We start from the raw sequence: 14684 nt of genomic DNA on the forward strand, positions 1-14684 counted from the left end.
AAAACCGCGTCTAAATCCGCATGCGTTTTTCCTGCCAAGGGTTTGCAGAATTGAACATGAAATTCTGCTTCTATTCTGCAACGTGGGTACATAGCCTGATAATGCTGCTGTGCTTTATCAGCGGTCCGCGCCCCTTTAAGCTAAGTTTCCTTCTTGTCTCAGAGTTTTCTTCCTTATCAACACAGCGACCAATCCCGGCTCGCTGTTCACTTTCTGGCACTGTGGGCTGAGACAGGCGCTGCTATTGGGGGCTGCGAGCACTGACTGGCGGGCTGTGGGCAGCTGAAGTCTTGTGCTTTTCTGCAGTCAGGCTACATTTGCATTGGTGGGCTTGCAGCTGTCACATAGCGGCTGCAGGGGGTCTGCACGGTGTCAGGAGGCGATCTTCTGCAGCTACAAACATGGCTACGACTGAGCTGAAAGAGGAGCTGAACTGTTCCATTTGTCTGAGCATTTACACCGACCCCGCCATGCTGAACTGCGGCCACAACTTCTGCCGGGTGTGCATCAACCGAGTCCTGGACAGCCAGGAGGACGCGGGGGTCTACAGCTGCCCTGAATGCCGAGCCGAGTCTGTCAGCCGCCCCCCGGTACAGAGGAACATGAAACTGTGCAATATCGTGGAATGCTTCCTGTCCTCCAGACCGGTGCAGGAGCAAGCGGGGATCTTCTGCACCTACTGCGTCCATTGTCCTGTGCCCGCCGTCAAGACTTGTCTGCAGTGCGAGACCTCCCTGTGTGACATCCACCTACGGGCACACAGCAAGTTGGTGGAGCACACACTCACGGAGCCCACCACCTCTCTGGAAAACCGAAAATGCTCCATCCATAAAAAGCTACTGGAGTACTACTGTTCCCAGGATGCGGCCTGCATCTGCGTGTCCTGCTGTGCCTTCGGAGAGCACCGGGGACATCAGGTGTCGCTTCTCTACGAGGCGTCCAAGAAGAAGAAGGAGAAACTGAGACTCGTCATGGAGAAACTGACCTCGAAGAGAGAAGAGACCGAAAAGAGGGTGCAAAGTTTACAAGAGCACCGGCAAAAAGTAGAAGAGAAGGCGTCCGCCATCACCGAGAGGGTCACCCTCTTGTTTAAGGAAATTCGGGAAGAGTTGGAGGTCCTGGAGAAGAAGGTCTTGAACGAGGTGTCCAGCCAAGAGGAGCAGGTTTCCCTTCACGTGACCGATCTGATCCAACAGCTGGAGATGGAGAAGGACCAATTGACCAAGAAGATGCAATGCATCGAAGAGCTGTGCAGCATCACCGACCCGCTGACCGTCTTGCAAGGACGGGAGTCGGAAGCCGCCAACTGTTACGCCGTCGATGGTGGAGAACTGGAGGACAGGAAGAGGGACGAGAAAAAGGTCCAGGCCGTGTGCGATCTGGATGAAGGCCTGATCTCCGTCATGCTCCACACGGCCCTAACGGACATCGTGACCGGCCTGAAGGCAAAGCGAGGCTTCAACATGAAGCTGGCCTCCAATATACTGCTGGACGTCAACACCGCCGGGGACTACGTCGCAGTGTCCCGGGACCTGAAAACGGCCTCCTGGTCTGAGACTAAGCAGTGCCGACCCAAGACCTCGGAACGCTTCGTGAACTATCACATATTAAGCACCAGGATCTTCACGTCCGGACAGAACTACTGGGAGGTGGAGACCAGCGAGTCCGGCTACTGGATGGTGGGGTTGGCCTACCCAAGTATCGAGAGGAAAGGAGACCGAGCCGTGACCGGCTACAACAAGAAGTCCTGGTGCCTGCGAATGTCGGACAAGACGCACTCCGCCATCCACGACTCTAAGATTAACCCCTTGTACCCCGACACGGCGGTGCAAAGACTCGGCATATACCTGGACTACGAGGCGGGCCGCCTGTCCTTCTACCAGGTGTGTGAGTCCATCAGGCACCTGCACACGTTCATCGCACACTTCACAGAACCCCTGCACGCCGCCTTCTGCGTCTACAATAACTCCTGGGTCCGTATCAGAAGCTGAGACCCAGCGTAGGCCAGAGGGGTCATGTCACATGTATGTAGTGGGCGACGCAGATATCGGGGGGGCGGCAAGACGTCTGAGATGGAAGGATAAAGGACCTCAACTCTGCCCTTGTCATCCCCTGCTGGTTCATGTTCTGCTGTGGTGCACTGTGGGAGATGTAGTGTTCCCAGCATGCATTGTCCGGTAGCCTCTCTCCTCTGTGGCCGTTTGATGGAGCTCCTCAATGGCCAGATTGCGGATTGCTGTGATTCCCTTTAAAAGGAAGGAGCCCCTGATCCCCTGTAAGTTCTGTGACCTGATGTGGGTGACGTTGCTATAATCTTTAATGTGACTGTTATTGTGTAATGCAATGTTCTGTAACTTTCTAATATACTTTTTTGCCATTTTTAACATCTCTGATTGCTGTCAGTAAAGGAACCTTTCTTGTTTTAATCCTGAGGTCTGAAAAAATACAGACAAACCCAATAGCTTTGTACCCAGAGTAGACAATACTCTGCGATCCCTCTACGTGTAGACGATACTCTGTGATCTCTCTACGTGTAGACGATACTCTGTGATCTCTCTACGTGTAGACGATACTCTGCGATCTCTCCGCGTGTAGACGATACTCTGCGATCTCTCTACGTGTAGACGATACTCTGCGATCTCTCCACGTGTAGACGATACTCTGCGATCTCTCCACGTGTAGACGATACTCTGCGATATCTCCGCGTGTAGACAATACTCTGCGATCTCTCCGCCTGTAGACGATACTCTGCGATCTCTCCGCGAGTAGACGATACTCTCCGATCTCTCCGTGTGTAGACGATACTCTGCGATCTCTCTACGTGTAGACGATACTCTGGGATCTCTCCGCGTGTAGACGATACTCTGCGATCTCTCCGCGTGTAGACGATACTCTGCGATCTCTCTATGTGTAGACGATACTCTGCGATCTCTCTATGTGTAGACGATACTCTTCGATCTCTCCATGTGTAGACCATACTCTGCGATCTCTCCACGTGTAGACGATACTCTGCAATCTCTCCGCGTGTAGACGATACTCTCCGATCTCTCCGTGTGTAGACGATACTCTGCGATCTCTCCACGTGTAGACAATACTCTGCAATCTCTCCGCGTGTAGACGATACTCTGCGATCTCTCCACGTGTAGATGATACTCTGCGATCTCTCCGCGTGTAGATGATACTCTGCGATCTCTCTACGTGTAGACGATACTCTGCGATCTCTCCGCGTGTAGACGATACTCTGCGATCTCTCTGTGTGTAGACGATACTCTGCGATCTCTCCGCGTGTAGACGATACTCTGCGATCTCTCCGCGTGTAGACGATACTCTGCGATCTCTCTGTGTAGACGATACTCTGCGATCTCTCCGCGTGTAGACGATACTCTGCGATCTCTCTGTGTGTAGACGATACTCTGCGATCTCTCCGTGTGTAGACCATACTCTGCGATCTCTCCGCGTGTAGACGATACTCTGCGATCTCTCTATGTGTAGACGATACTCTGCGATCTCTCCACGTGTAGACGATACTCTGCGATCTCTCCGCGTGTAGACGATACTCTGCGATCTCTCCACGTGTAGACGATACTCTGGGATCTCTACGCGTGTAGACGATACTCTGCGATCTCTCCGCCTGTAGACGATACTCTGCGATCTCTCCGCGAGTAGACGATACTCTCCGATCTCTCCGTGTGTAGACGATACTCTGCGATCTCTCCACGTGTAGACGATACTCTGCGATCTCTCTATGTGTAGACGATACTCTGCGATCTCTCTACGTGTAGACGATACTCTGGGATCTCTCCGCGTGTAGACGATACTTTGCGATCTCTCCGCGTGTAGACGATACTCTGCGATCTCTCTACGTGTAGACGATACTCTACGATCTCTCCGTGTGTAGACCATACTCTGCGATCTCTCCACGTGTAGACGATACTCTGCGATCTCTCCGCGTGTAGACCATACTCTGCGATCTCTCTACGTGTAGACGATACTCTGCGATCTCTCCGCGTGTAGACGATACTCTGTGATCTCTCCACCTGTAGATGATACTCTGCGATCTCTCCACGTGTAGACGATACTCTGCGATCTCTCCGCCTGTAGACGATACTCTGCGATCTCTCCGCCTGTAGACGATACTCTGCGATCTCTCCGCGTGTAGACAATACTCTGCGATCTCTCTATGTGTAGACGATACTCTGCGATCTCTCCGCATGTAGACGATACTCTGCAATCTCTCTATGTGTAGACGATACTCTGCGATCTCTCCGCCTGTAGACGATACTCTGCGATCTCTCCGCGTGTAGACGATACTCTGCGATCTCTCTATGTGTAGACGATACTCTGCGATCTCTCCACGTGTAGACGATACTCTGCAATCTCTCCGCCTGTAGACGATACTCTGTGATCTCTCCACCTGTAGACGATACTCTGCGATCTCTCCACGTGTAGACGATACTCTGCGATCTCTCCGCCTGTAGGCGATACTCTGCGATCTCTCTACGTGTAGACGATACTCTGCGATCTCTCCGCGTGTAGACGATACTCTGCGATCTCTCTATGTGTAGACGATACTCTGCGATCTCTCCACGTGTAGACGATACTCTGCGATCTCTCCGCGTGTAGACGATACTCTGCGATCTCTCCACGTGTAGACGATACTCTGCAATCTCTCCGCCTGTAGACGATACTCTGCGATCTCTCTATGTGTAGACGATACTCTGCGATCTCTCCGCGTGTAGACGATACTCTGCGATCTCTCCACGTGTAGACGATACTCTGCGATCTCTCCACGTGTAGACGATACTCTGCTATCTCTCCGCCTGTAGACGATACTCTGCGATCTCTCCACCTGTAGACGATACTCTGCGATCTCTCCGCCTGTAGACGATACTCTGCGATCTCTCTACGTGTAGACGATACTCTGCGATCTCTCCGCGTGTAGACGATACTCTGCGATCTCTCTATGTGTAGACGATACTCTGCGATCTCTCCACGTGTAGACGATACTCTGCGATCTCTCCGCGTGTAGACGATACTCTGCGATCTCTCCACATGTAGACGATACTCTGCAATCTCTCCGCCTGTAGACGATACTCTGTGATCTCTCCACCTGTAGACGATACTCTGCGATCTCTCCGCGTGTAGACGATACTCTGCGATCTCTCCGCCTGTAGACGATACTCTGCGATCTCTCCGCCTGTAGACGATACTCTGCGATCTCTCCGCGTGTAGACGATACTCTGCGATCTCTCTATGTGTAGACGATACTCTGCAATCTCTCTATGTGTAGACGATACTCTGCAATCTCTCCGCCTGTAGACGATACTCTGCGATCTCTCCGCCTGTAGACGATACTCTGCGATCTCTCCACGTGTAGACGATACTCTGCGATCTCTCCGCGTGTAGACGATACTCTGCGATCTCTCTATGTGTAGACGATACTCTGCGATCTTTCCACGTGTAGACGATACTCTGCAATCTCTCCGCCTGTAGACGATACTCTGTGATCTCTCCACCTGTAGACGATACTCTGCGATCTCTCCACGTGTAGACGATACTCTGCGATCTCTCCGCCTGTAGACGATACTCTGCGATCTCTCTATGTGTAGACGATACTCTGCGATCTCTCCGCGTGTAGACGATACTCTGCGATCTCGCCACGTGTAGACGATACTCTGCGATCTCTCCACGTGTAGACGATACTCTGCTATCTCTCCGCCTGTAGACGATACTCTGCGATCTCTCCACCTGTAGACGATACTCTGCGATCTCTCCACGTGTAGACGATACTCTGCGATCTCTCCGCCTGTAGACGATACTCTGCGATCTCTCTACGTGTAGACGATACTCTGCGATCTCTCCGCATGTAGACGATACTCTGCGATCTCTCTATGTGTAGACGATACTCTGCGATCTCTCTATGTGTAGACGATACTCTGCGATCTCTCCGCCTGTAGACGATACTCTGCGATCTCTCTACGTGTAGACGATACTCTGCGATCTCTCCGCGTGTAGACGATACTCTGCGATCTCTCTATGTGTAGAAGATACTCTGCGATCTCTCTATGTGTAGACGATACTTTGCGATCTCTCCACGTGTAGACGATACTCTGCGATCTCTCCGCGTGTAGACGATACTCTGCGATCTCTCCACGTGTAGACGATACTCTGCGATCTCTCCGCGTGTAGACGATACTCTGCGATCTCTCCACGTGTAGACGATACTCTGCAATCTCTCCGCCTGTAGACGATACTCTGTGATCTCTCCACCTGTAGACGATACTCTGCGATCTCTCCGCGTGTAGACGATACTCTGCGATCTCTCCGCCTGTAGACGATACTCTGCGATCTCTCCGCCTGTAGACGATACTCTGCAATCTCTCCGCGTGTAGACGATACTCTGCGATCTCTCTATGTGTAGACGATACTCTGCAATCTCTCTATGTGTAGACGATACTCTGCAATCTCTCCGCCTGTAGACGATACTCTGCGATCTCTCCGCCTGTAGACGATACTCTGCGATCTCTCCACGTGTAGACGATACTCTGCGATCTCTCCGCGTGTAGACCATACTCTGCGATCTCTCTACGTGTAGACGATACTCTGCGATCTCTCCGCATGTAGACGATACTCTGCAATCTCTCTATGTGTAGACGATACTCTGCGATCTCTCCGCGTGTAGACGATACTCTGCGATCTCTCTATGTGTAGACGATACTCTGCGATCTCTCCGCGTGTAGACGATACTCTGCGATCTCTCTATGTGTAGACGATACTCTGCGATCTCTCCACGTGTAGACGATACTCTGCAATCTCTCCGCCTGTAGACGATACTCTGTGATCTCTCCACCTGTAGACGATACTCTGCGATCTCTCCACGTGTAGACGATACTCTGCGATCTCTCTGCGTGTAGACGATACTCTGCAATCTCTCCGCCTGTAGACGATACTCTGCGATCTCTCTATGTGTAGACGATACTCTGTGATCTCTCCACCTGTAGACGATACTCTGCGATCTCTCCACGTGTAGGCGATACTCTGCGATCTCTCCGCCTGTAGACGATACTCTGCGATCTCTCTACGTGTAGACGATACTCTGCGATCTCTCCACGTGTAGACGATACTCTGCGATCTCTCCACCTGTAGACGATACTCTGCGATCTCTCTACGTGTAGACGATACTCTGCGATCTCTCCACCTGTAGACGATACTCTGCGATCTCTCTACGTGTAGACGATACTCTGCGATCTCTCCACGTGTAGACGATACTCTGCGATCTCTGCACATGTAGACGATACTCTGCGATCTCTCCGCCTGTAGACGATACTCTGCGATCTCTCCGCCTGTAGACGATACTCTGCGATCTCTCCGCGTGTAGACGATACTCTGCGATCTCTCTGCGTGTAGACGATACTCTGCGATCTCTCCACCTGTAGACGATACTCTGCGATCTCTCCGCCTGTAGACGATACTCTGCGATCTCTCCACGTGTAGACGATACTCTGCGATCTCTCTACGTGTAGACGATACTCTGCGATCTCTCCGCCTGTAGACGATACTCTGCGATCTCTCCACGTGTAGACGATACTCTGCTATCTCTCCTTGTGTAGACGATACTCTGCGATCTCTCTGCGTGTAGACGATACTCTGCGATCTCTCTGCGTGTAGACGATACTCTGCGATCTCTCCACGTGTAGACGATACTCTGCGATCTCTCCGCCTGTAGACGATACTCTGCGATCTCTCCGCCTGTAGACGATACTCTGCGATCTCTCCACGTGTAGACGATACTCTGCGATCTCTCTACGTGTAGACGATACTCTGCGATCTCTCCGCCTGTAGACGATACTCTGCGATCTCTCCACGTGTAGACGATACTCTGCGATCTCTCCACGTGTAGACGATACTCTGCGATCTCTCTGCGTGTAGACGATACTCTGCGATCTCTCCGCGGGGCAGATGTAACATCAGAGCAGATTACACAGATTATCACTGCTGCCATGAGGAATGTTTAGAATTCCTTTATTTTTTTTTTTAAACTTTCTGTAAATCTGGCAATATTCTATCGTCTGGTCCCAGGAATGCTACAATAAAAAAAATAGAAAGATGGTTTATAGATAGCGGAATCCCTGCCAGCCTAAGGAGTATCCTCTCTGCAGACATTTATGGCATATCCACAGATGTCCTATATGACTGAGGTGCTACCTCCAGACTGGGGGTCCGCACGCTTGACTGTTCCCATAGCTCCCAGTGTCATGGACCACCAATCCTCTTAAAAGGGTATTCTTTAAACGGAACTTTTTTTCCTATCCATAAGACAATAACTTAGTGATCGCTGGTAGTGTTGAGCATTCCGATACCGCAAGTATCGGGTATCGGCCGATATTTGCGGTATCGGAATTCCGATACTGAATTCCGATACTTCCCGCGTATCGGATACCGGAATCGGAAGTTCCCAGAATTCAAATTGAACGCAGCAGCCAATGAGGAATGAATGAAAGTGTGGGCACATCCTGTTTAGCATGGTGGGCATGTAAGTACTGGCAAGGCTTGGATTGGCTGCTGAAATGATGTCACTCTGCACTATAAAAAAGCGCTGCCGCCATTTTGCGCTCACTCTGCTGTGATTTCAGTTAGGGACAGGACGCTGTGTTCTAACTGAGGGCCAGTTGAGCTAGCTAATTGCTTTATTTTCCTTTCCAAAGGCTAATTTAGCAAAACGCTGTGTGTTCTTCACTGTTCACCTTGCTCTTGCCTTGCAGCGCTGTTTTAACAGCGTTCTGCAAGGTCTCTGTGTGTGTGTGTGTGTGCAGCTCACTCTGTAGTCTGTGTGCAGCCATATACCCGGTTGTATTCAGCTCAGGGGGGGTTCACACTGCCTCACACAGTTGTTCTTTTTTGCTCTTAGTGCAGCCTGCTGCACATTTTTTCTCAAATTTCCTATTAGTGTTTTTCCACCAGTCTCCAGCTCTATTGTGGAAAAACACTACATAGGATAACCTAGAGGGGGGTTTTTGGGCCTTGCAGCGCCGTTTACGGCTGTCTGCACGGTCTCCGTGTGAGCCCAGCTCGCCCTGTAGTCTGTGTGCAGCCATAGCCGGTTGGATTCAGCTCAGGGTTCGTTACTGGCTCATACCTTGAGAAAAATTTTCCTTTTTTTCAAATAGTGCAGCCTGTTTAAAATTTGAAAAAAAAAATTCCTATTAGTGTCTTTCCACTCGTATCCAGCTAAATAGTGGAAAAACACTATATAGGATAACCTAGAGGAGGGTTTTTTGGCCTTGCAGCGCCGTTTACGGCTGTCTGCACGGTCTCCGTGTGAGCCCAGCTCGCCCTGTAGTCTGTGTGCAGCCATAGCCGGTTGGATTCAGCTCAGGGTTCGTTACTGGCTCATACCTTGAGAAAAATTTTCCTTTTTTTCAAATAGTGCAGCCTGTTTAAAATTTGACAAAAAAAAATCCTATAAGTGTCTTTCCACTCGTATCCAGCTAAATAGTGGAAAAACACTATATAGGATAACCTAGAGGAGGGTTTTTTGGCCTTGCAGCGCCGTTTACGGCTGTCTGCACGGTCTCCGTGTGAGCGCAGCTCGCCCTGTAGTCTGTGTGCAGCCATAGCCGGTTGGATTCAGCTCAGGGTGCGTTACTGCCTCATACCTTGAAAAACAATTTCCTTTTTTTCAAATAGTGCAGCCAGTTTAAAATTTGAAAAAAAAAATTCCTATTAGTGTCTTTCCACTTGTATCCAGCTAAATAGTGGAAAAACACTATATAGGATAACCTAGAGGAGGGTTTCTTGGCCTTGCAGCGCCGTTTACGGCTGTCTGCACGGTCTCCGTGTGATTTAAACTAGCTCTGTAGCCCGATCTGCACCAAAAAAAAGGTTAAGTTCACCAAACACAACTTACACTTGTGTAGGCCACATTTGAAAAATAATAAAGTTTAGTCCACAATTTACAACATTAGTGTTTCTTACACCTGTTAGGAGGAGCATTACAGGAATAAGCACACTAAGGCCTTAGTACTTTTCTGCTTATCTTTATCTGTCAACCAAGATGAAGAGGGCAGGGAGTAAGGCACGTGGGCGTGGGCGCGGAGCAGGGAGAGGAGCAGGGAGAGGACGTGGTGATTCTGTGCCTGCTGCGGGCGCCGGTGACTCGTCGTCACTCAGTTTCAGCAGGGAACAGTCCTTCATGCGCAGCTTTGTCGGAGAGCGCCGTGCACCGCTGCTGCGTGAAGACCAAATTGAAGCCGTTGTCGGGTGGATGGCAGCTAACGCCTCGGCATCGACTTCAGTTAGTGCCACATCCTCTCAGGCACAGAGCACTGGAGAGCAGCCATCTGTCTCTTCACCACCTGCCAAATTGGCCAGGCAGTCAGAGAGCCCAGGACAGGAGCCGTCTCTACTTCTGTTCTCTGAATCTCTTGGCTTGGAAACAGGGGGCCAGCCAAGCAGCATTGGAGAAATGGAAGAAGAGGCAGTGTGCAGTGATGCCCAACACCTTTTTCTCTCTGACTCTGAAGAGGCAGGTGGGCCAGTGCCTCCGGTGACCACAGCGCAGTACGCATCTGATGATGAAACTCAGGTGCCGCTTTCTCGTGCGTACTGTGCTGCTGAGACTACCCAGGAGGAGCAGTTGGTGGCAGAGGGTAGTGGAGATGATGAGGTCCTTGACCCATCGTGGCGTGAGGAACAGGAAGGTGGTGGGAGCAGCTCAGAGGAAGAGCTTCCTCTTACGGGCCAAAGAGGGAGAGGGAGGGGGAAGACTGCGGAGCCTGTAGCCTCCACTTTGGCACCCGTTAGGAGCCTGTCTCTTTCCAAAGCCAAAAAGGGCGCTCCCAAGACTTGCAGTGCCTGGTCCTTTTTTGACACAGTTGCAGATGACATTTGTTTTGTCAAATGCAAGCTGTGTCATCATAAAGTAAAAAGAGGGAAAAATGTCAGCAACCTCAATACCACAAATATGTGGAAACATGTGCGGACCAGGCACGCGGTGGAGTTACAGAAACACACTGAAGATGTAGGCCAACCAACAGCGGCAGCTACCACCTCTTCAGCTCGTGTTGCCTCTTCCTCCAGCTCACGCACAGCTGGTTTGGCTTCCTCCCAGAGACCTTGTGTAATTCCACCCACAGCACCACCTTCCCAGTCATCCTCACACTCCCAGTCTACTCTACAGCCATCGGTAGTACAGGCATGGGAGAAAAGGCGGGCATTCTCGGCCAACCACCCCCGAGCACAGGCTCTGAATGCAGGCATTGCCAAACTGTTGTCCCTGGAAATGCTCTCGTTCAGGCTGGTGGAGACTGACAGCTTCCGTGACTTGATGGCATTGGCAGTCCCACAGTACAAGGTGCCCAGCCGCTTTTACTTCAGCAGGCAGGCTGTCCCTGCCCTGCACAGGCATGTTGAGGCAAACATAAAACATGCGCTACTGAACGCCGTCAGTAGCAAGGTCCACCTCACCACCGATGCGTGGACCAGTCAGCATGGACAGGGGCGATATGTTTCCCTCACTGCCCATTGGGTTAATGTTGTTGAGCCAGGTACAGATCGTGCGAGTGGCGCAGGACGTGTCCTGCCCACTCCAAGGATTGCAGGAATCCAGTCTGTACGCATCGACTCCTCCTCTTACACCAGTTCCTCTGATTCCTCTCTGCAGGATCCGTCACAGTCCACCTCCACATGGACCCGTGAACGTTTACCTATGACCGACATGAGCACAGCCGTGGCCAAACGTCAGCAGGCCGTCTTGAAACTAGTTTCATTGGGGCATCGAAGCCACACAGCGCAGGAGCTCTGGAATGCCATCAAGCAGGAGAGCGATGTGTGGTTACTGCCAGCGAATCTCCAGCCAGGCATGGTAGTGTGTGACAATGGCCGAAATCTGGTGGCAGCTTTGGCCCTTGGCAACCTCACTCACATCCCATGTCTGGCACATGTGCTCAATTTGGTTGTGCAGAGTTTTCTGAGGGACTATCCGGATCTTGATGCCCTGCTGCACAAGGTCCGCCTAGAGTGTGCTCACTTGCGGCGTTCCAGCTTGGCCAGATCCCGCATTGCTGCTCTGCAGCGCCGATTCCGCCTTCCGGAACACCGCATCATATGTGACCTACCTACCCGGTGGAATTCCACGTTACATATGTTGGAGCGGTTGTGTGAGCAGCAGCAAGCAGTTATGGAGTACCAGCTGCATCAGGCGCAAAGAAGTCGCAGTCAGCGCCGATCAGACTTCACAACCACAGAGTGGGCCACTATGAAGGACGTCTGCCAGGTTTTGCGTCCTTTTGATTATTCCACGCGGATGGCAAGTGCAGATGATGCACTAGTCAGCATGACTGTCCCCCTTATCTGCCTGCTTCAGCAAACTTTGCAAGGGTTAAGGGATGATGTGGTGGAAGAGGTGGAGGATGAGGAGTCACCTTTTCCATCAGCTTCTGGAGAGTCAGCGCCACGTGGTTCCTCACAAAGGGGTACGCAGGGGCCAATTTGTGAGGAGGATGAGGAGGAGTCAATGGAGGAGGAAGAGCTCCGTCCAGAGGAGGGAGCGACACAATTGTCCAGTGGTCAGTGTGTACAGCGAGGGTGGGGTGATGACGAGCGGGCAGAGATCATGTCTCAAGCAGGGGACAGCGTTTCTGGGCCGGTTGGCACTCTGCAGCACATGGTGGATTTCATGCTGCAGTGCCTGAGAAACGACCGCCGCATCGACCACATTCTCAACATGCCTGATTATTGGGTGTTCACCCTCCTCGATCCTCGCTACCGGGACAACGTCCAAAACCTCATCCCTGCGTTGACCCGGGAGCGTAAATTGCGGGAGTACCACGACACACTGGTGAATTCCATCATCTTCTCCTGTCCAACTGAGAGGAGTGCTGCTAGTGCTTTACAAAGCAGCTCAGTGCGTCGAGGCAGTGGGGGAGGCTCTGCCCAAAGAGGGAGCAGAAGCAGTGCCTCTGCCCAAGGCAAGCCCAGTATGGCACAACTCTGGCACACTTTTGTGTGCCCGCCCCAAATGTCTACACCATCACCGGCGGCTCCAGTCAGCAGGAGGCAACGGTTCCGTCAGATGGTGACAGACTACATGGCTTGCCCTCTTACTGTACTCCCAGACGGCTCTTCCCCGTTCAAGTTTTGGGTCTCTAAGCTGGATACATGGCCAGAGCTAAGCCAGTATGCATTGGAGGTGCTGGCTTGCCCTGCGGCTAGTGTCTTATCGGAACGTGTCTTTAGTGCCGCAGGTGGTGTACTAACAGACCGTCGCATGCGACTATCCTCCGATAACGTTGACCGGCTTACTTTCCTGAAAATGAACCAGGCCTGGATCTCGCAGGAATTTGCCACTCCTCTGCCTGATTAAGTAATTGGGTGTCATCCAGGTCTCCTGCTGTGTTCATCTTTCTACCACCTGAACTGCTATTCCTGGGCTCCAACACCGCCAGTTGCGGCTCAGAAGTGCAGGCTGCACAGTAAAAACATACGACCCAGTGTTATTGGGTTTCAGTAACGTCAGCTGATCCCCAGCTGTGTAGCCGGCAATGTGTCCTGCGACCGCCACGCTGGCACAACAACCTAAATGTAAGGGAACCTGTCCCCCCCCCCCCCCCCGTCGTTTGTTACTGAAAGAGCCATCTTGTGCAGCAGTAATGCTGCACAAGGAAAAGGTAGCTCTTTTTTTTTAGCTCTTTGCACACGCAGAACTTAACACTTATAAAATGTGTTCACTGATACCGTTATACCGTCCCGGAGCTGGGACTTTCCTTCGTAATGTGACGCAGCACAGCCGTCATTCCTACCCCCTTGGTGCCATGCGCTGCCTCCTCAGCGTTGTTTTAAGCTGTCACGGAGCCTGCGCTGTTCTGTTATCCCTTGGGCATGCCCTATTTGCGCTGCCTGTCTTCTGACATAATTTGGTGTCAGGCTGGCTGCGCCTGTGCGGCCGCGGTGCCCGAGATCCCGCCTCGCAGTGTCTTCTGATTGAGTCACACTGCGGGCCTGGGATCCATGGGCATGCGCAGTGCATATCTTCCCCTCGGGCTCTCGCTCATTTCCCTCCGCCTTCTTTAGACTGTGCGCCGTCAGCTGATCCCTAGCATGCCACGGCCGTGACACCGCACAGTCTGAAGAAGAGGGAAGGAGGGGAGTGAGAGTCGAGGTTATGCACTGTGCATGCCCATGGTTCCAAGGCCCGCAGTGGGATTACGTTAGATGAGACTGCGAGGTGGGATCTGGAGCAGCGTGGACGCACAGGCACTGACAGCCTGACACCAAATTATGTCAGAAGACAGGCAGCGCTAATTGGGCATGGCCAAGGGCTAACAGAACAGCGCAGGCTCCGTGGCAGCTTAAAACAACGCTGAGGAGGCAGCGCACGGCATCAAGGGGATAGGAATGACAGCTGTGCTGTGTCCCATTACGAAGGAAATTCGCACCTCCGGAACGGTTTAACGGTATAAAGGGACACATTTTTAGTGTTTACTTCGGTGTTTGCAAGGAGCATAATTAAAAGAGCAACCTTTTCCTTTTGCATCCTTAGTGCTGCACAACATGGCTCTTTCAGCTACAAACGTCTTGGGGGGGGGGGTTAAAGGTTTCCTTTCAACTTGCTCCAATCAGGCTTCGGCCTACACTCTGTTCCTCTGCTCCTCCTGCTGTCCCTGGGCTCTAACACCGCCAGTTGG

At 51.8% G+C, this 14684-nt stretch overlaps 1 protein-coding gene across 1 annotated transcript; it reads left to right on the forward strand.

Annotated features, from left to right (window-relative positions):
- Positions 1-210: 210 nt before the first annotated feature.
- LOC138641686 (E3 ubiquitin/ISG15 ligase TRIM25-like) lies at positions 211-2384 on the forward strand. The gene has a single exon (XM_069729275.1). The coding sequence runs from the start codon at positions 402-404 to the stop codon at positions 1989-1991; it is 1590 nt and encodes a 529-aa protein (XP_069585376.1). The 5' UTR covers positions 211-401; the 3' UTR covers positions 1992-2384.
- Positions 2385-14684: the final 12300 nt, after the last annotated feature.

This window comes from Ranitomeya imitator, chromosome 6, assembly GCF_032444005.1.
Source record: "Ranitomeya imitator isolate aRanImi1 chromosome 6, aRanImi1.pri, whole genome shotgun sequence".
Lineage (NCBI taxonomy): Eukaryota > Metazoa > Chordata > Amphibia > Anura > Dendrobatidae > Ranitomeya > Ranitomeya imitator.